The sequence below is a fragment of the Podarcis melisellensis genome, assembly GCF_964234715.1.
Source record: "Podarcis melisellensis genome assembly, chromosome: 3".
NCBI lineage: Eukaryota > Metazoa > Chordata > Lepidosauria > Squamata > Lacertidae > Podarcis > Podarcis melisellensis.
In genome coordinates this window covers 21,271,603-21,292,629 of record NC_138530.1, presented here as the reverse complement: position 1 = coordinate 21,292,629, position 21,027 = coordinate 21,271,603, and the positions used below count along the sequence as shown (strand labels likewise).

At 41.0% G+C, this 21,027-nt stretch overlaps 1 protein-coding gene across 2 annotated transcripts in view; it reads left to right on the top strand.

Moving 5' to 3' along the window:
• Positions 1-21,027, top strand: part of CAMKMT (calmodulin-lysine N-methyltransferase) — a 232,689-nt gene that overhangs the window by 203,083 nt on the left and 8,579 nt on the right. For both annotated transcript variants that reach the window (XM_081904356.1, XM_081904357.1), the window contains exons 8-10: positions 3,392-3,466; positions 11,694-11,757; positions 18,073-18,204. In XM_081904356.1, the coding sequence (XP_081760482.1) occupies positions 3,392-3,466; positions 11,694-11,757; positions 18,073-18,204 (271 nt within the window). The remainder of the gene's footprint in view (positions 1-3,391; positions 3,467-11,693; positions 11,758-18,072; positions 18,205-21,027) is intronic.

Genomic DNA, 21,027 nt, shown 5'->3' with positions numbered 1-21,027 from the left:
CTAAGCTAAACATACCCAACTCCCTCAGCTGTTCCTCATAAGGCTTGGTTTCCAGACCTTTGATTATCTTGGTCACTGTCCTCTACTCACGTTCTAGTTTGTCAATATCCAGAACTGGACACAGTACTCCAGGTGTGGTCTGTCCAAGGCAGGATAGAGCAGTATTATTATTTCCCTTGATCTGGATACTACTGTTGATGCAGCCAAGAATAGCATTAGCTGTTTTTTTGCTGCTGCTTCATCACACGGTGGACCTGTGTTAAGCTTGTGGTCTACTAAGACCCCTAGATCCTTCTAACATGTGCTACTGGGAAGCCAGGTGTCCCCCATTTATGCAGCTGTTCTACGTAAGTATAGAACCTTACATTTGTCCCTGTTGAAATTCATGTTGGTAGTTTAGGCCCAGTTCTCTAAACTAAGGTCATCTTGAATCCCAATTCTATCTTCTGCGGCATTAGCCACCCCTCTCAATTTGGTGTCATCTGCAAATTTGATGAGCATCCCCTCAATTCCTTCGTCCAAGACGTTGAACAACTACAGGCCCATGACAGATCCCTGTTGCACCCCATCTGTCACTTTTTTCCAGGATGACAAGGAACCATTAATGAGCACTCTTTGGGTTCAGTCAGTCAACCAGCTACAATGCCACCTAACAATTACAGTGGTTTAATGTTTTAATGTGTTTTGATCCTGCTGCATTTTGTCTGAATTTTGTAAACCGCTTTGGTGTCACTGAAACGATGAGTGGTGTTCAAATTATTTAAAATTAAACAATATGCTGCAATTTGATTTGCCAAAAACATGTGTAAGCACTCGGGAGAAAGCTGATAATGTTGGATTCTGCCACCTGATTCAGCTGACTCTGTCTGCCTCGTGGATGGGTCGGCCCTGTTCTCAGTTCACGTGGCTGAACCGAACAGGTTTCGGATCCAGATTAAGTTCCCTCCCCTTGAATGCCCCCCTTTTTGGAGCCTACACTGGCCTACGATCTGCTGGGCTGGGCTCACCCAGCAAGGTCCCAGCTAAGCCGAGCATGGGAAGTTACACCAACCGTTCTGGGAACAGGAGACCCTCCTATAGGTTTGATTCCTCACTGAGAGATCTTGAGTGTCAATATATTGACATTAGGCAGGTGCCATTAGTGTATTCTTTAAGATATCTGACGAAAATGTTTCTGTTTCATAGGGCCTATTCGGACACACAATTCTGTTTCGCCGTTTTTAACAGTTTTAAAATGTTCAAAATATATTTTCCCTTTTAATTTTCACTGTATTTTCATTACCAAACGTTTGCTGCCCTGGACCCCTTTGAGAGGAAGGGTGGGGTATAAATTTGATTAAACAAATATATTTGTTTGTTTGCGGCAGCAAATAATCAGGAGTTTAATAACAATAAAACAATAACAATAATAAACACAAGTCCTGTCACATTAAAAAATGGTTCTTAAAGTTCTTGTTTGTCTCCATTGGATTTCTTTCAGTGGAATGAAGGACTAGTGATGGTCTTTGAAGCTCAACTGCCAACTGCCATTGCTGTTTCAGGATTCTTAAAAAAGAAAAAAAAATCATCAAATGAGAGCTAACAACCCCACCAACTTACCTTTACCTAATTTTCACTGTTGTAACCTAAGTTTCCACGGAAACAGGGTTGAAAAAGCCGCCAGTAGCCAGCAGGCAGCCGGCAGCTGAGAGTGAGAACTCTCCTTTGTCACTTTCCACTAGTGGATACATGCTGAGCACTGAAAGTGCCAGTTTGCAAAGCCACCTAGATTTCTAAAATTTGCACCCCATTTAGAGTTTAAATGGGAGTGAAAGTGTGTGTGTGTGTGTGTGTGTGTGTGTGTGTGTGTTTGGGCTGGGGGTGGGGAAAGAGGTGATTAAATTAACCTACTGTTTTTCACCCTGCGATTGGCACAGTACATTCCAGAAAAGGTGAATTGCGGAATTGACATTTGCTTTATTAGATATCTTTCTTTCTTTCTTTCTTTCTTTCTTTCTTTCTTTCTTTCTTTCTTTCTTTCTTTCTTTCTTTCTTTCTTTCTTTCTTTCTTTCTTTCTTTCTATTATTATTATTATTATTATTATTATTATTATTATTATTATTTCCATTCCACACCTTTACAGAATTACTTGTATATATATTTGTGTGTGTGTGTGTGTGCGCGCGCAATGTGTGTGTGTATGCAATATGTATAGTTGTGCTGTTTTCAAGGGCTATACATGATACCCTTTTTGTCTTCCATGTCTATTGCACACGCTGCCAAATGATAAGACCCATTCCACCACCAGGAGGATATTATAAGTAAATCATAGACATAAATCACCCTGTGTGACTTTGGGAGATTACTTTTAACCAGGAGCAGCTTGTTGCCAATGGAAAACGAACGTTCACAGAACAGCGATAAACATGTACAAACTGACAAAACCATCCCTGCCTTCTGTTTATGCATCTCTATGTCTGCAAGTAGAAAATAAGTTATCTACTTTGATAATGAGGCAAACAGTTGTATAAGAAGAAGAAAATTATGCTGCAACCACAAGCATACTTAATGCAGAGAAACTCCCACTTGAACGTATTTGGGCTTACTTCTGAATAGCCATTTTGGACCGCACTGTTAGAAAGACAGCACTTTCTTCGATATTACACACACACACACACACACACACACGCAACAACAACAACAACAACAACAACTTCTGGTTATAAAGCTTCTTTCTTTGGAAACCAAATACTAAAAATGTTTTATTTGCTAATACAGTATAACAGATCTTAGAATTAAATAGCACAGATCTTGGAATTAAATAATATCATAGAGCAAAAGTTGTCTGTAATTGCGTATTGTGTAAAGATTGTCAGTAGCAAAATAGTTGGCACAGAAGTGAAGCCTGAGCATTCTTTCACCCTTTCCCTCCTCCCCACAAGCACAAGGATATAGTTGCTTCATGTGTGAGAAACTCAAATGACTTGCCTGTCGGATGCAACAGAGAGCAGAGCACGCAATGCCTTTTCAGTTTGCAAAAGTGTGTTTCCATTCAATAAGCCACACTTGATTCCCCTATATTCCTTTTCAATTAATCTACAGGAGTAAAGGGCCGAAACCTATAAGCCTATTTTACGTTTTAGTTCTCAGTTTATAATGCAGAACCTTTGAAGCTGCCTTTGGCTATATAAAGATGTAACTCTCTTGCTTCGAGATGTAAACCATAAAGGAGATGCCTAGTGTAGTCTTTTTAGCTGCACTTTTTATAATTTATCTGCATGTACTTTTAACAGAACGACTATTCACGTCCTTTGCCAAAAAGTGTAAATGCTTTTCTTTTTTAAAGGGGAGGAAATGCAAAAAGATGAAAACATGTAAGTCTAATTTTAAAAATCTTCTTTCTCTCTCTAGCATTCTACGATGGGATAATGAGACAGATGTCTCTCAACTGGAAGGACATTTTGACATTGTTATGTGTGCTGACTGGTAAGTACATAAAAAATCATAAAACTCATGTTAGGTGGGGGGAAGCTGTGCTGGAGTAATTGTGCTGTGCTGCTTGCTGATGGCTAAGCAAAGTCAACAAATGAAGCACAAAGCCACCTTAACCTCAACAAATTAATATTCATCTCCATGTGACAGTTATAAGGTAGTCTTCTATCACACAGTAACTTCTACCACATTATTTCCCAAAGATTGATTTTGAGAAGCATTTCCATTTTCTGGAATTGCCTCTGTTTCATGCTTGACGTATCAGTAAATGGACGACTTAGGCAAATTGCAAATAATTATGGCTCAGTGAGGAACAGTCTGGAGAAAAGGGAGTTTATCAACACAAACAGCTCAATTAGCTTACTTCTTAGGAAAGATCTGACTATTGATATAAGAGGATATATAGTCTGTGCTCCCCAGTAAATCTTTGGGGGATATTTCCCTCCGTTTCTCAAATCTGCCAAAGAAAAGTAATAACATGCATCATCTAAGTGACATTGAGATGTTTGAATTAATAGTACATTAATTGCAATAAAAAGAAATCTGAGAAAAACACACACATCTTTGATTGATTGCCAGTTACAGAATAATGTTTTACTGTATATATTCAAGCATCTAGGTAGATTTAGCTGAATATAAATTACATTTTAAAAATTCCGCTGATGCACCCAGTTATATAAACTGCACAATGGTTCCCATAAGGTTATAAAGTGTATTTTAAAGATATATATTTTACATAAATATAACTTCATGTATACAGCTTTTCTTAGCTGTATGTTATCATAGGAGGGCATGATTTAGATCTGTAGCAATCAGTGAGAGTTCAGCTATTGACTTCAGTAGGATGCACAAAGTATGCAAAATAAAACATACGTACATAATCATTATGCAGGCCTTTATAAAAAAAAAATTATTATTCCACAAGATAGTTCAGTCTAAGTGACGTCTGAATCGAAATGATTAAACTAAAGGTTACCTTCGCATTGTGTTCTAATATGTGGAACTAACTCATAAGCTAGACACATGCTTTTAAATATTTGCAATACTTCTCTGAATGAAATATTTATGTTTCTTTCTAATGCTTCCTAAGTATTTCTTTGTCCTTTCTTTTCTTCTTTTATGACTTCCCAGTGAATGAAATAAGGTTTCTTTTCCCGTCGCGTTGCATTTCAGAAAAGTTCTTTGTTCCCAAAAAGGACAGACATGGGTTTCTAACTAATCACTGGTAATGTGCCTCAGAGATGCATCATCTGATTAAAATAAGGAGCTAAACAACACCATATGATTTCAGCAAGTAATTTAGTAAATGCCTTCCTCACCAAATATTAGAATGGATACTCTAGGTTTCATTGCACAGATGAAGTTAATGCTGGACAGGATTAGATCAGATTAAGTATGAAAGTCAGATCAGAGTGCTGGCGGACATGAGCAGGAGGGCAGCAGTCTTCTCGGAGGCTTAGACAAGGCTCGCATATGGATGTTCTCCAGATTATGTGGGTGAAGCAAGGTCTTGCCAAGAGATTTAGAGTTAAATTTGTTCTTCACACAAATATCAAAACAACCTGGCCATGCCATCTCTTATATTCCTAATTCTCACACCGTGTTATCCTATTTGTACTATGGAGAATAGCAGAGCAAGCAAGATTTAACTCTTACTACTCTCCCCCAGTTTATTCCTCTCATCCTGTGGGTAAATTGCTGGCCATACGGGTAGATTTATTGTTGTCTCATTAGAAAACAAAGGATTGCGCTTAATAGATTAAATACACATTCACTCGCCAGACATGGAAAACACGTATCGCATTGGCTCTATTTACATTGAACCATATATACATTTACACTGAACCACATATAAGTAGAAAGCAAATTTATAAAACATTTTCATTAACAGCCAAATGAATGTGAGATGTGGAACACAGATTTCTTAAAAAACACTGGTTATTTTGTTGGCCCGAGTTAAAATGCAAGTGTACCTCCATGTTTCTTTAATAAGCATAAAATAACACTTTTTCTTTTCCGTTTTTCTTCATCTTCATTTACAGTGTGATGAACTATCTGGGCTGCTGAGCCGTGTTAATATTTAGTCTGCATCATTTCCATGCTCACTTTCTTTCCAAATAAAGAATCACTTGAATGATATTTTCACCCTAAATATTCGTAATATTATAAGATGTTCAGTAAGTGGGATAAAAACAAAATAAATACAATGAGTTAGCAACATGGGTGTAATAATATTACCCAGATCATTGATAGTCATTAAGATCTGTAATTAGAACAAAGCAGAAACCTGTATTCAAATGTTAAGTAGAATGACAAATTCACGGAGCACTATTTCTAGTAAAGGTGGCAGTGTATGATTCTCTGAATAACTAAACATTGGCACTACTTGGTTCCATTTATAAGAAAACAAGCTCCATTCATAAACATGTTTCAAACTCATACTGAGTTTCAGCTAAAAATATACATGATTATGAAGAGTAGTGCTATGTTTAAACTCTTAAATCATCCATATATTTTCATTCAGTCATTTGAACACATTGTATTCAAGGATTGAGAATATATGAATAGTGTATTATTACATATCCTTTAGGTTATAAAAGAAATCAGAGGCAAGCTCAATAGTGGTTAGCTGCTGGAATTGTGTGTGTGTGTGTGTGTGTGTGTAAGGACACAATTAAAAATAATTGTGAAGCAGTGCTTAAACAGAAATTTAAGGGAAATATGAGGCAGCATTAAAGTCAATGTTGGGTTATGGTTTATTTCTATACCGATTTTTTTGGCCCCAAGGCCCTGAACAGCGTACTAATAGAAAATAACAGAATCAAAATAACAGAAAACAGAAAAATCAGAAGATACCCACCAGTCATCTTGGATAAGCTAGATCACTAGTGTGCACGTATTGTGCGCTTCTTTTACACTGGATGTGTCAGTGAAAACACAGAGTGAAAGGAATACTAACTTTCAGGGCAAGTTCACATGTCCAGTTACAGAGAGAGCAAACAACAAGGAGGCATGCGGTTCCTCCAGAAGTTAGATAAAGGATGGTAATGAGAAGTAAATGAACCATGTTAACACAATTCATTTATCATATGGTAGCCACAAGCATCAAATGGCAAACCTAACATGTTACCCTTATGCCAGGGTTCTGTGTTGCCGGAGCCCATTTCCCAGCAAGCGTGGCCAATGATCAAGGATAATGGTGTCCACTATATGTAGAACCAAGAGACCGATTTATAAAACCTCTGCTCAGAAATGGAACACACTCGAACAGGGTGGAAATGGTGAAATGGCTGCTGAGTGATACTGATGACTTCGTAACTTATAAAGTAGCACTATGTGCGTTGGCAGCTAAGAAGATCAGGAGAAAAGAACTAGATAAAATAGCTGTCAATTGCAAAGGTGATTCGGACATTTAAGCTGGCACATCCTACCTGAGAAGCCATTGCTATTCTATCGTATGCAACAAATAATTTTTAGGAGACGTGATTGTGGTTTCTTATATCTGCAGTGCCTGATGTTTTTATGGTTTTTATGGTTATTGTTGCTTTTCTTTTTGTTCCCTTCATGAATGATGCCATGGCCTTTGGCTAGTGCGATAAAGTTGATGATGAGGATGATGATGATGATGATGCCCTAGGATAATGGGAGCTGTAGTTCAGCAACACCTGGAGGGCCAAAGGTCACTCAGTCCTGCCTTCAGTCGCAGGCAGTGCAGGTGGGGCTCTCCCAGCTTCCCAGCACAGTGGGTTTCTATCACTTGCCAAGAGGGATGGGGCTTGGGGGAACTTGGTGTAGTGCAGTACATGGTGATGGAGCCATTCCTCACTGGCCACTACTGCATGAATTACACCAGCCTCTCTGGTTTCTGTTGGCCATACAGGCTCATCAGATGCTGTGTGTAGGCAAGCAGAGTTGTCATGTTGTTGTTGTTGTGTAGTCGTGTCCGACTCTTCGTGACCCCATGGACCACAGCACGCCAGACACTCCTGTCTTCCACTGCCTCCCACAGTTTGGTCAAACTCATGTTGGTAGCTTTGAGAACACTGTCCAACCATCTTGTCCTCTGTCTTCCCCTTCTCCTTGTGCCCTCCATCTTTCCCAACATCAGGGTCTTTTCCAGGGAGTCTTCTCTTCTCATGAGGTGGCCAAAGTATTGGAGCCTCAGCTTCAGGATCTGTCCTTCCAGTGAGCACTCAGGGCTGATTTCCTTCAGAATGGATAGGTTTGATCTTCTTGCAATCCATGGGACTCTCAAGAGTCTCCTCCAGCACCATAATTCAAAAGCGTCAATTCTTTGGTGATCAGCCTTCTTTATGGTCCAGCTCTCACTTCCATACATAACTACTGGGAAAACCATAGCTTTAACTAAGGGACTAGCATTATTTAAATCCTATGCACCTGTCCCATAAGAGCTAGCACTCATCATCATTATTGTTTTTTTGCTTGTTATTAAAATATTTCATGCTTATATTACAGCTATCTGTGGCACTGCATTAAAAACACTCCTTCCATATAGCACCCAAGATGCTGACATCTGAGAATGGGGTTGCATCTGCCTCCATAGTTGTACCACATGCGACTGGGGAGTTTAGGTTTCTTAGGATGGAATATAATAGTGCTGAACGACAACAGCTTTGAAAGCTGCGCTTCAAAGTTATTAGAAAATTAAAGACAATGACATCTTGCTTTAAAAAGGAAAAAAAATCACCTGGGTGGCAAGGATAAATTTGCAGTGGGGGGAATCAACGTCCTTTTATTGAAGAAAGTATCTTTGTCGCTTTGTGTGGATGGCAGGTATATTTATTTCAGGCACCAGTCCATCCATTTCCAGACAGGGGCAGCTACAGAATTTGCACACATAAATTCCATTTCTGAATTCCTTTCAAAGTTCTCCCCGAAATTGGCACCAACTGCATGTTGTCTATATATTGATAAGACTGCACTAAGAATGTAGGCGGCAGCTTGTTGCGTTTGGGAGTAATAACATTGTTTATTTAGATCTAGTTTCCCCCCGCTCGTTTTCAGTTTTTATGAAAAACTGATGGTCTGGAAGTAAGCGCTCTCCCCCAACCCACAATAAATGTGTTTCAGTGCATGACAGCTTTGCTGTTTACTGAAGCTGTGCAAAACTGTAAATGACAATGAAGAGTGAACAACTGGAAATCATGTCTGAACCACCAGCCATAAACCGTGATACTTGGCTGTCACATTACATGCAAAATAAAAAGATTTGACATGATAGCTTATAAAATATAAACATGTATCCATGCTCCAGAGATGCTTGCAGTATTTTGCAGACAATAGTACAAAATATGTGGGATTCAACAGAGAATGGCATGTGTTCTCGCTGCCTTTTCTGGAATGTCGTCCTCTGCAGTTTAAAGGGTCAACTGACACATATCCTCCAGGTGCCATTTCATATACCTGCATGCAGCAACCTCAACACATCCCTTGCATCTTTTGTGCTTTGGGCCCAGGGAGAGGGGGGTATGTCAACTTTCACAGATTCTGTAGAGCCACTGGCGTAGCTTTTTGACATTCCCCAAGCTTCTTATTCAGCCAGCGAAGCTCTTTCACCATCAAGAATAGCAGCATTTAGTCCTGCCTGATGCCTTCTGAGAATGAATATTCTTGCTGGGAAGAAATATGCTGAGGCCAGGGCATTTAAAGTTATGATATGTTCTCTTTTTTGAAGCTAACATATGTCATGTGAAAGCAAAACCGGTGGGCGTACCTCTAGTGGCTCTCCTGTAGCATGAGTGCACATGGAGTGACAGAGCATTCGTCACATTACAGTGGTAACGAACATAAAGGTTCTACAACAGAAAAGACTTTACCATTCATTCATCTATAAGTCAGAGTAAAATGAATGTCTGCAAACAAGGAACCAGCATGGACATCTTGGTTTGTCTTGTTCCATAGATGTGACAAATTATTAGTCATATCACAGGGTCAGTGATTTCATAGGATAGGGATCAGACCAAAGAACTACTTAGCCTAGCATCTTGTTTCAAGCTGTGGCCCATCAGATCCCTCTGGGAATCCCAAAAGTCTACATAGGTGCAACAATCCTCTCCCACTTTTGTTCCTAATCACCTGGTATTAGCCATGATGGCTGTGTTCTACCTCCACTATCAAAGGCAATATGTCTCTGAATACCAGTTGCTGTCAATCAAAGGAAGGCAGTGTGGCGTTGCATCCAGGTCCTGTTTGCAGGCTTCCTCTGGATCTCTGGCTGGCCACTGGGGGCAGACAGAATGCTGGACAAAATGAGCCTTTGGCCTGAAGAAGCAGGGCTTTTCTTATATTCGTATGGTAGTTCAGAGGCATACTGCCTCTATTCCGGTTTTTAAAACTGGGGGCATTTCAGAACAGGTGAGTAGGAGAAGACAGAATTTTCATGCGTTAGGTAACCAAGGGGTTGAGGAAATGGTACCTTCCCTACAGCTACAATTAACCAAGTGGCAAGTAATGTGCCGTGGAGCAGTTGCTGTTTGAGATTATACTGTTTTACCAGTCTTCTGTCTGCCATTTGGACCAGCATGGATCAGTGAAGTACCCATGTGGGTTGCTGTGTCAGGCACACACTAAATTCTTGCTTCTGACACTCAGAATTCATCTCAGGCCCCTGTTCATTGGCCACGTTGCTAGCGGGTTCAGCCCTCTCCCGGTATGTCTGATACCTGTATCTCAAAGCCCAGTGTTAATAATTGGCATCCTGGTTGGCAACAATTCATTTCGGCTAAGGAACTAATAGTCCTGCTTAATGCTCTGCCTTATCCAAAAGACAGGGACACGGGTGGCGCTGTGGGTTAAACCACAGAGCCTAGGACTTGCTGATCAGAAGGTCGGCGGTTCAAATCCCTGCGATGGGGTGAGCTCCCGTTGTTCTGTCCCTGCTCCTGCCAACCTAGCAGTTCGAAAGCACATCAAAGTGCAAGTAGATAAATAGGTACCGCTCCAGCGGGAAGGTAAACAGCGTTTCCGTGTGCTGCTCTGGTTCGCCAGAAGTGGCTTTGTCATGCTGGCCACATGACCCGGAAGCTGTACGCCGGCTCCCTCGGCCAATAAAGCAAGATAAGCGCCGCAACCCCAGAGTCAGTCACGACTGGACCTAATGGTCAGGGGTCCCTTTACCTTTACCTTTATCCAAAAGACCCACCACAACAAGTCTGAAGCAAGTTGATAATATCGGAAAGAAGGTTGATGTGCTCCTGTTTGATGTTATTTTTTTCCTCAGGTAGAACATAGTGGAATTCTATTTCAAAAATGAGATTAAAATAGTACTCCTGCGGCACAATGGGTCAGTGTGTCTGGCTGTTAAACAGAAGGTTGGTGGTTTGAGCCCACCCAGGGACGGCTGTGGACAGGATTCCTGCATTGCAAGGGGTTGGGCTAGATGACCCTCAGGGTCCCTTTCCAGCTCTACAATTCTATTATTGTATGACTCATCCAGACCAGCCTAGCCCCACAAATACCAAATCTGACAGCTGCAATGATTCCATGATGGCTACAAGGAATGGAGCCTTTTCAGTGGCGATGCCTTGCAGTATGAACATGCCTTAATGAATAAATAAACTCCCTAGCTAAACTGGCTAAAATTGTAATGAGAGGCCAATTGTGTAGTGAGGGATTTCTACTATAGAGCCTAAATACGTAATGCATTTTGCTGAGTTTGTTTTTATCAAGTTGCTCTCTCCTGGTATATTGCTGATTTTAAATATGTCACCTACCCCCCCCCCCCAAATCACACAGGGAGTCTTTTTTGGGACTTTAAGTTGGCACAGAATTTTTTTTAAACAGTCCACTAAAACTCTATTTTTAAAAGCGGGGGAGCAGGAGGGCTTTGTTCATTTTCCCTTCCAAAAGAACATGTGAAATGATACCCTTGCCTTACGTTATTGTATTGATTCTGATTTCTAATATGCCATCTGCTTAAAATAAAAAAACACTAATCACTGACCATTTATTCTTGTTGCATAGCAAAACATTTCCAGCTGACCTTTCTGCCTTGAGCTTTGGACAAAAAAAATGGTTACAAGCTTCAGAGTTTGTTTGTTTTCTTGTTTAAAAAGTGCATGAACTGGAAGGAATTTAGACCTCAATTTCTCCTTCACAGCAATGTGTAAACATATGTAATTAGCCTTGTACTTATCTGCATTAGTATCATTAGAACTGAAACCCCTTTTTAATCTGGATTCTGTTCTCTTCTCAATGTCAGCCTGTTTCTGGACCAGTACAGAGCTAGCCTTGTGGATGCAATAAAGAGATTACTCCAACCCAGTGTAAGTATGTTTCTATTTTCTCCTGAACACGGGCTTCAGAATAATTAGTCTGTGCACAATGATTGAGAGAGTAATGGAATGGCAGGATTAATGTCATGTAATACTTTAATACTTATTATGTCCAACTTCAATTGAGTCTTCTAATCTATCAGATTCCTTCCTAATCATAAACTAGGAAACTTCTTATACTTGGCCTTCTGATAAGGAACACAGTGGGTAGTAAAATAAATGAAACCGCTTCAAAGATAGTGTGAGATTATTTTTATCAAAGCGTTTCTTGAGTATTTTCCTTTGATAACAATGTCTTCATATTAAAGTAAAATTCCGATATTGAAAGTTTTTATGTTGGCTTCTGTCATTTGTAATCCCTTCAATGGTAACCTTTGTCATTGTGTATTTATTTATTGCAAAGTACCATTTTTATGTCTTTCATTGCTGCTTATATTAAGTGAATAAAATCCTTAGACTGATCCATAGCCTAAAACTCTGCTTCTTTTTTCTTTCTTTCTTTCTTTCTTTCTTTCTTTCTTTCTTTCTTTCTTTCTTTCTTTCTTTCTTTTCCTTTCTTTCTCTCTCTGTAAGTAAGCTATACATTTACATATTATAAATAGTAGGACATAGTAAATACAACAGTGCGTGACAACAAGTATATATATTGGGACTGGATGGAAAACATATGTTATATGATGGTTTAGCTGCTGCTCATTATATAAACTTAAAATTCCAGACACGTGCACATACATAAAACAAATACATTTGTTTCAGACCAAAAAATTAATTTATCTCTTTATGTCATTCTAGATAAATAATTTGATTTTTAAAATTTTTATCCTCAAAGGTTAGGGTTGCTAACAATATTTAAAGGCAGCATATGAAACACTTGAGCAAAGAAAACATTTAAATACGAAATACCTTAAAAGCAATCCCCTCTTAACAGAGTGTCCTCCTTAAACCCAATCACTAAATACTTGCCAGAATAAATAAACAGCTTAACATGGTCAAGAATTGTTTCTTGGAGGTAGGGTAGCTGAACAGCCACATGTTAAGTTAACCCCACCCTGGACGGTTAAGTCCAGTCAAAAGCGACTAGGGTGGCGCTGTGGGTTAAACCACAGGGCCTAGGTCTTGCCGATCAGAAGGTCAGCAGTTCGAATCCCCACGACGGGCGAGCTCCTGTTGCTCTGTCCCACCTTATGCCAACCTAGCAGTTTGAAAGCACGCCAGTGCAAGTAACCCCACCACCAGCAGCTTTTCGGGGGGGGGGGAGTGGGGCATTGAAAAGTGGAGCCAGATGCACTCTCACCTTCTCGTACTTGACCTTCATGAGCCAGGGTGAGCATGGCTCCAACTCACCTGAAGGAGCCCCAAAGCCCAAAGCCTTTTGCATTGGGAGAGCAGGAACAAAGGGAAGCACATTCACCCTGATAAAGCAAGCCGTTGCAAAGACAGGGGCTCCATTGCTCCCCAGAAACATTTCTCTTGCTTTCCCATTTGAATGCAGAAATTCTGCGTTTGTCGTGTACCTTGAGTATAATGCCTGCTCCATTATAGCTCAGTCCTGTGCAAATCTTCTCAGGGGTAAGACCCATTTAATTCAGTGGGGCTTGTGTTGTTGTTGTTTAGTCGTTTAGTTGTGTCCAACTCTTTGTGACCCCATGGACCAGAGCACTCCAGGCATAGCGGTAGGATCCCGCCTTAATCTCTTTTCTCAGGGATCATCATACTACACTTTCCAGGGTTCTTTGGCAGAAGTATATTCTTTTATTGTAGATCGTATGACCTTAGTTTCAACACACCCTGTATTGAACAGTTTGATACCCGGACCCAGTGCTATTTTTCTAGAAAAAGAAGTGCCGGATCTCACCATGAACACCTCCCCTGTTCTCTTAGAATGGCAATGGCGCCCATCTGAGAAGTGCCGGAACTGAGTTCTGGCTGGGGGAAAAGCCCTGCCCAGACCCATTGGTAAACTTGAACAGTATGTCCGCCTCGTCTATTTGAACACTGAATCTTGATCCTTTCTTCTGTGCCCTCAGAATACATGGGATCCCAATGTTAGGTTCCTGTCTGGCATGTGAGATAGGGATGACCCTTTGCCAAACAGTTCATTAATCTATCTGTGCAAAGATGATGTCAGACCAAAGGGGGATTGGATGGCAGAGTGAGAGGGTTTTTTTTCCCCACTTTCGCATTCTAGCTTGAATGAAATATTGACCTCTGTACTTCACAACTTGTTCCTCCATGTATTTGAGAATGTAGCCAAAATGCATTAGTTACATTGCATTGTAGGCTCATGCTTAATTCATACTACACAATTGCCTCTGGGTCTCTTCAAATATTTTGAGTTTTCCAGCATCGTTGTTTATGTACAAATCAGTTTCTCACCATTTCCCTCCTAGATAATTAATGCTTGTACTTTCCGGAAATGAGTTCCTTTCTCTCCCTCTCCTTTGCGTTGCTTCATTTTAATGCTGCCTTTTCCCCTAAGTGGACTGGTCTAGTGTCTGTAGCCCCGTCAGGGAGAGCCTGCTGGTGGTATTTGGGTCACAGCGTCCATTCGTACAGTGAAAGCCCAGAGGCTAGGGATACTTACTTTCCTTTTGAGATATCTCTAACAGATTATCCAAGTTCCACTGAACTCTCTTGGAAAAGTGGCAGTAGCAGGGAGCCAGTTGCTTTTTCAGTACCAGCAACAATAGTGCTGAGAACCCAGCAATTAGGAAAGGGTTATGGTAATGTGTATATATATATATATATATATATATGGTGTGGGTGTGCACTAATATATACATCAGCCTTCCTAAACAGGTGCCCTTAAGATGACCCTGCAAACAACTTACATCAGGAGTGGCCAATATGGTGCCTGTCTGATATTGTGGATGATGGGAGTTGTAGTCCAATAATATCTGGAGGGCACTTGGGTTGGGAGAGGCTGGTATGCACTGATACCAACACGACTGGTCAAATTAAACTTGGAAGCCAGTTTAATCACCTGCCCTCCATCAATTCAAATTAAATGCTAGAGAAACATAGTTGTCCTACTATAGGTTATCAACTATTTTAAAAATCGTATCAGCAGCTGCAGAGTGCGAAACAGCAGGTTTTACATTGCATAGTGACTTTGTGGTCATGCACATGTGTTAGTACTAGAGATGAAACAACTTTCAACCACCTCTCCCCCCCAATGAATTTTCAGTTGTAGAGATTCGAGGAAGAAAACCGAACCGTGGAGAATGAGAACTCAGATTCAATTTTTACATACACTGCCTTGCAAATACAGGACAGCATGTATTCATTACCAATGTAAATCAGTTTATCATCAGTAGCTGCCTTGTAAAAAGTTATGAGTGTTTTCCCTAGCTGGAATGACCTTTACTTGCTTTGATGGAGGGTGGAGGGTGTGTTGGCAGCTTGCAGAAACCTGTGACTTTTGTGCAGCTAGAATGTGGCCTACTGTGCAAGGTTGGAGTCACAGCCATTGTTCCTCCCATTTTTGCCTCTGGCCCTGCCCATTAATGGCATGCTGCCCCCAGAAAGTTGTCCACGAAGGAATGTGGCCTTAGTCTGAAAAAAAGGTTCCTCGCCCCTGTTATATATGAATCGTTATTAACTCATTCTATGAGCGCCAATCCTTATGTAGCCGAAATAGCAACATCTTCACATTACACTGATGTACGGGCAGGCTTGAGGGAATTGCAAGGTTTGTAGAAGTACAAAAAAAATTTCAAACCTTAAGGCAGGGATCAGCAAACTTTTTCAGCAGGGGGCCGGTCCACTGTCCCTCAGACCTTGTGGGGGGCCGGACTATATTTGAGGGGGAAATGAACAAATTCCTATGCCCCACAAATAACCCAGAGATGCATTTTAAACAAAAGCACACATTCTACTCATGTAAAAACACGCTGATTCCCGGACCGTCCGCAAGCAGGATTTAGAAGACAATTGGGCCAGATGTGGCCCCCGGGCCTTAGTTTGCCTACCCATGCCTTAAGGGGTTGCAGGAAAGAAAGAAAAACAGTGAGGACTGGGCATGCTCAGTGGCAACCTAACATTGAGTTGGGGGAAGGAAGGGAATGGATTATCCCAGGAAGGCATGACTGCTGAAAAGCCTGAACAGGAGTACTGAACACTATAGCAGTTTGTTGCAAATCTCACTTGTAAAAGCATAATCCACAAAACATATAAGTCAATAACTAAACAGTGTGGACCAGAAGTTTGCATTTCCCCTCCATAGTTTATGCATATAAGGTTTTATTCAATAGTTACATTATTTATATATTTTAAACATTTTTAACCCACCTTTCCTGAGAGGTTCCAAGTGTCTTGTTTGTTTCTGAGTCTTGTTTGCATTAGTTGCAATTGCCTTTGCTCTAGATGATCTTAATGAAAACAGTTTCACCTTTCAGCTATTATATGAATTGGCCCATAAACTATGGCAGCTTTGGGGCTGAGTCGCACAACTGTTTCCCCCCGCTGTGGTCCACTTCTTCCAATCACTCTGCGAAATGGAGAGCCTTATGAAGCACACATTGAACTCTACTAGTATCACAAAGTTCGGGCCTTTCATTTTCTGCATTGATGAGTACATCCAAACGTAGATTGAACAAGATTATTTCTGTGTGAAAGTCCATCTTGAGACAGTGGCAAATAGCTACCACAAAGTGGCTAAGTCCATTGGGTTGTATCCAAGCTTTACACCAGCAGAAAGCACAATGGAGCTTTCCTGCCTTCTCTGCCCCAATGCAGTTCACTGAAAAGCCTTCCCTGGAGGTTGGGGACCCTCTGGAAGGGCCTGAGATGTGGCAAGAGGACTGCAGCACGAGCTGATAATTGGAGAAAATGGATGAAGATGCCTTGTGCGAGCAAAGCTTCCATTCATGCAAACTGCTACAACCCAATTTTCTCCAGTTACCTTTTTTCCACTATAGCTGCCAAAACCCAGGCCTCTCCTAAGAGTCCTCCAACTTTGGGCGATGCTTTTCAATGGAACAGCAGTGAGGAGGAATCAGGAAAATGACATTTGTACAATAACATACGTAAAGGTAAAGGGACCCCTGGCCATTAAGTCCAGTCGTGACCGACTGTGGGGTTGTGGCGCTCATCTCGCTTTATTGGCCGAGGGAGCTAGTGTACAGCTTCCGGATCATGTGGCCAGCATGTAAGTTGCTTCTGGCGAACCAGAGCAGCACAAGGAAATGCTGTTTACCTTCCCACTGGAGCGGTACCTATTTATCTACTTGCACTTTGAGGTGCTTTCGAACTGCTAGGTTGGCAGGAGCAGGGACCAAGCAACGGGAGCTCACCCCGCCGTGGGGATTCGAACTGCCGACCTGATTGGCAAGCCCTAGGCTCTGTGGTTTAACCTACAGCGCCACCCACATCCCACAACATACATAAACACATACGTAATTTTATGTGTATGCCGCCTTTCCACCATTCGAGCCAAGCTCAGGGCAGCTTACATCATGAACAAATACATAACTGCAGCGTAACAAAAGTAGCCATCAATAGTAAATACAAAAATACAAAACCAAACTGAAGAGTTTCCACATAAATCACCAGCAAAAGATACCCCCAAAAAGAAGCAGCAGCAAGAGCAACAATTCCCACCCAAACAACACCTCTGCAGCCTCAGACCCTGCCCTCCCAGGTCAGGTGTTAAAAAGGCCAGAGCTTTGTGTGATGCTCAATTCTCATTTCCAGTAGAAGAGCCAGTCTGCCCAGGTTAAGTACCTTAAGATCAGGGCCAGAATCAAGGATCAGCAGGGCTGGCATCTGCTGAGGACTCACACTCTTGCCACACTCTGACAAGAGCCCCAGACCTGCTATTCCTCTTTCACCATTGTAACCTACTAGTTCACTGCCCTTCATTTTGTTCTGACAATGGTGGAGCAATCAACAAAGTGTATCAGTAGAGTATCAGTAGATGCCACTGATAAATCTTCCACTCTCATAACTTTGGGATACAGCCCATTGTGTATATCCATCCTAATTGTGAATGAAATGGAAGATGAATTTTCTTTGCAATTTGTGTAGTAACGATGCTTTTGCTGTATTTAAGACACGTAGCAAACTTTCTAACATGTATGGACAAGGTGAAATAAGTTTTATCACATTTAGGTGTAAATATTATTTGAGTCTCTTTAGTCAAGCAGCTGCATATTCGGAACCATTTACTTTCCAACTGTGAATACTTTCCCAACAGAACAATGACTGCTTTAATGAGCTCCTTGAATTTTTGATCACATTTATGCCAAAGGTGATTTATTTACAATTTTAAATAAAAATGTATAAATGTTCTTCTTAATGTTCTAGGGGAAAGCGATGATATTTGCTCCAATCAGAGGGAATACTCTGAACCAGTTTTGCAATCTAGCTGAAAAAGCTGGTTTCTCTATCCAAAGACATGAAAATTATGATGAACACATTTCAAACTTCCACTCCAAGGTTAGTTTTCTGCTCGTGTTAGATAACACTTTAATCCGCATTGCATTTTGAAGAGATCATGGTCCTTTTGGCAGGTAACCTAAATGTTTGATTAAAGTACTCTTAGGTGTGCGGCTTCTAAATAGCTATTTTTTTGTATCTGATTATTCTGTGTGGAAGAACCATCCTTTATCTTTGCAAGTCTAGAAGAGCTTTGTAGAAGCTTCTCCTGTTTACCATTTCCACAGAACTAATCTGTTCATTCATAAGGGTCTAATTCAAAACATTCATATGTTTAATTTAGCTCATCTCATACACATCTATGGCAAGCAAGCACATCCGTTTTAAGCTGAAAGCCTGAAACTGTTAACTCCATTTAATACTGGAATATATGAAAATAAATAGGAGGTGAATGTCTAATTGTATCATATTGTGGTTTAAATCCTTATCTAACTGTTTTATGGCTGGGTCAGTTGGCAGCTTCAAGCTGTTAAATCTCATACTGAATTTCACTGTTGTGGGGTATATTTCAGATCTAGGCACTACAAGATTTAGGTCAAAGGCTCTTATCTGAGTGTGATTTCTAAGCTTGCTTACATAAAGCGACTTGTTATCACTCTTCTCTTTTACTACATATAGATGTAGACGGAGAGAAGGCAACACAAAAAAACTTTTTAGGAATTCCCTTCTTCCATGCTTAACAGCCCTACTTATCAAAATCAGAGTTATTACATGGTGGAGGCTTAGTTCACTGTACATCTGACACCCAGAATTGGACTCTTATCAGAACTCCTTCCTTCCCTTTTCTTTTTCTTTTTCCTTTTCTCCTTCTCTGTCTGTATGGAAGACTCCATCAGGCAGTTGGCTAGAACTTCCAAATGTCTGTGATCAGTCTCCTGTGGCACAAACCATGGCTAGGACCATCTGGTCACAGGGTAGAACAGGAAGCAGATGTTCCGATTCTCTGGGCCTGTGTGACATATATGAAGCCCCAGTTCAAATTAAGTTTTGCAGAAAGGAATATGTAAGAGGCAGCCACCATGTTGCTGCCACATGGAAAGACGCCACAGTGCTAATGCGAGCAGCTCCTTTCATGGCTTCCTCTCTGTCTTAAGCCAGGAAGTACAGGTGGAGCTGAAATGGTCAAGTGGCCCAGCAGTATTGTGTCTTCATAATGGTGCATTAATAATGCTGCCATCATGGTTTTCTCTCTGCCTAATGGCTGCTGTTGGCTCCTAAGTTCATTTATCTAATATTTGACACAGTCAACTAAAAGCCACATAAGTGAAGGAGCAGGCCGGACAGCTGCGGTGTTTTCACAATGCAGTGCTATTTCAGCCACTGTCCATAGGCTCAAAACTCCCCACAAGGTCAGGCGTGACCAATAACATTTATGTTAGAAATGCCATGGTCAAGCCAAGGCTTAATATGGTGTCCATAGCATTTTACCTGGATACTGTAAAACAATGATCAATCCATCTGCATCCTGAAGCCAGAATAGGAAAGTTAGCTGCAGCAAGGTCAGCTTCTGAGATCCATAGGCCAGTGAGGGAGCTGTTATATAATTTCCCTATGAGGAAAAGCTAAACTAAATTATACTTCAGAAAACTGAGGGGAATTGTAGTAGAAAATATGTCAGAATCCAGGTTCATTCAATGAAACTGACTGGCAGAAGGTTCAGAGCAGACAAAAGAGAAAATAGGTCTTCACACAAAATATGATGCAGCACGATGTGCTGAGGGCCACTAGCTTTCTTGGGGGTTTTACAAAGCTAGGTCTATCAGTGGCTATTGATAGACCACCCCCATCATTCAGCCCAGACACTGAGGTCCACCTCCGAGGGCCTTCTGGCAGTTCCCTCATTGCAAGAGGTGAGGTTACAGGGAACCAGGCAGAGGGCCTTCTCGGTAGTAGCACCCGCCCTGTGGAACACCCTCCTATCAGATGTCAAGGAAACAAACAGCTATCTGACTTTTAGAAGACATCTGAAGGCAGCCCTGTTTAGGGAAGTTTTTAATGTTTTATGTTTTATCATGTTTTTAATATTCTGTTGGGAGCCACCCAGAATGAGCAGAGTATAAATAAATTATTATTATTATTATTATTATTATTATTATTATTATTATTATTATTATTATATACAACCGCCAAAAGGAATCCCCAGGTTTGGAAGCAGGATGTCATTGATCACCAGCTGCTAGGGGGTTCCCTGTAGGCATTTGGTTTGCCTCCTTGTTAAAAATAGGATGGTGAATTCAATGGCATGGCTCCTCTTGCATTATGTTCAGTGATCTACCCACAAATAGAATGTACAAGCAGTCACTCAAGCCATTCTTGTCTCAGCTTTTGCTGCTCCTTTAAGAGCCAGAGCTTGAACTGCCAGAGTTACATGTCACTGTCCAGCTTTAGCCTGAGCCTGTTTATCCTATCTATCCCACTGCAGTGTCAAAGACGGATATTCCGTGTTTTGGACTACAAATCCCATTGGCCATGCTTGCTGGGGCTGATAGAAGTTGTAGTCCAAACACATCTGGAGGGAATCAGGTTTGGGGAAGGTTTGTCAAGATCCCAGAATTCATTATGGTGGGTTGCTGGGACTACAAAAGTTATTTTTCCTGGGTAATCAACCAGGATTTCTGTTAGTTATGGAGTTGGTTGTGAAAGGGGCTTCTGGGTGTGACTTTTGTGTTAAAATCTCAAGAGGCGTTTCCCCTTCATTTAAAACTGCTGGAAGAATTTGACACACCCGTTTCCCGATTTTGCAACATATTCCTGGTCCATACTATCAGAAGCAAAAGCAGATCGTCCGTATTAAGTTTCACAAATACAAGGTGTGTCAATACA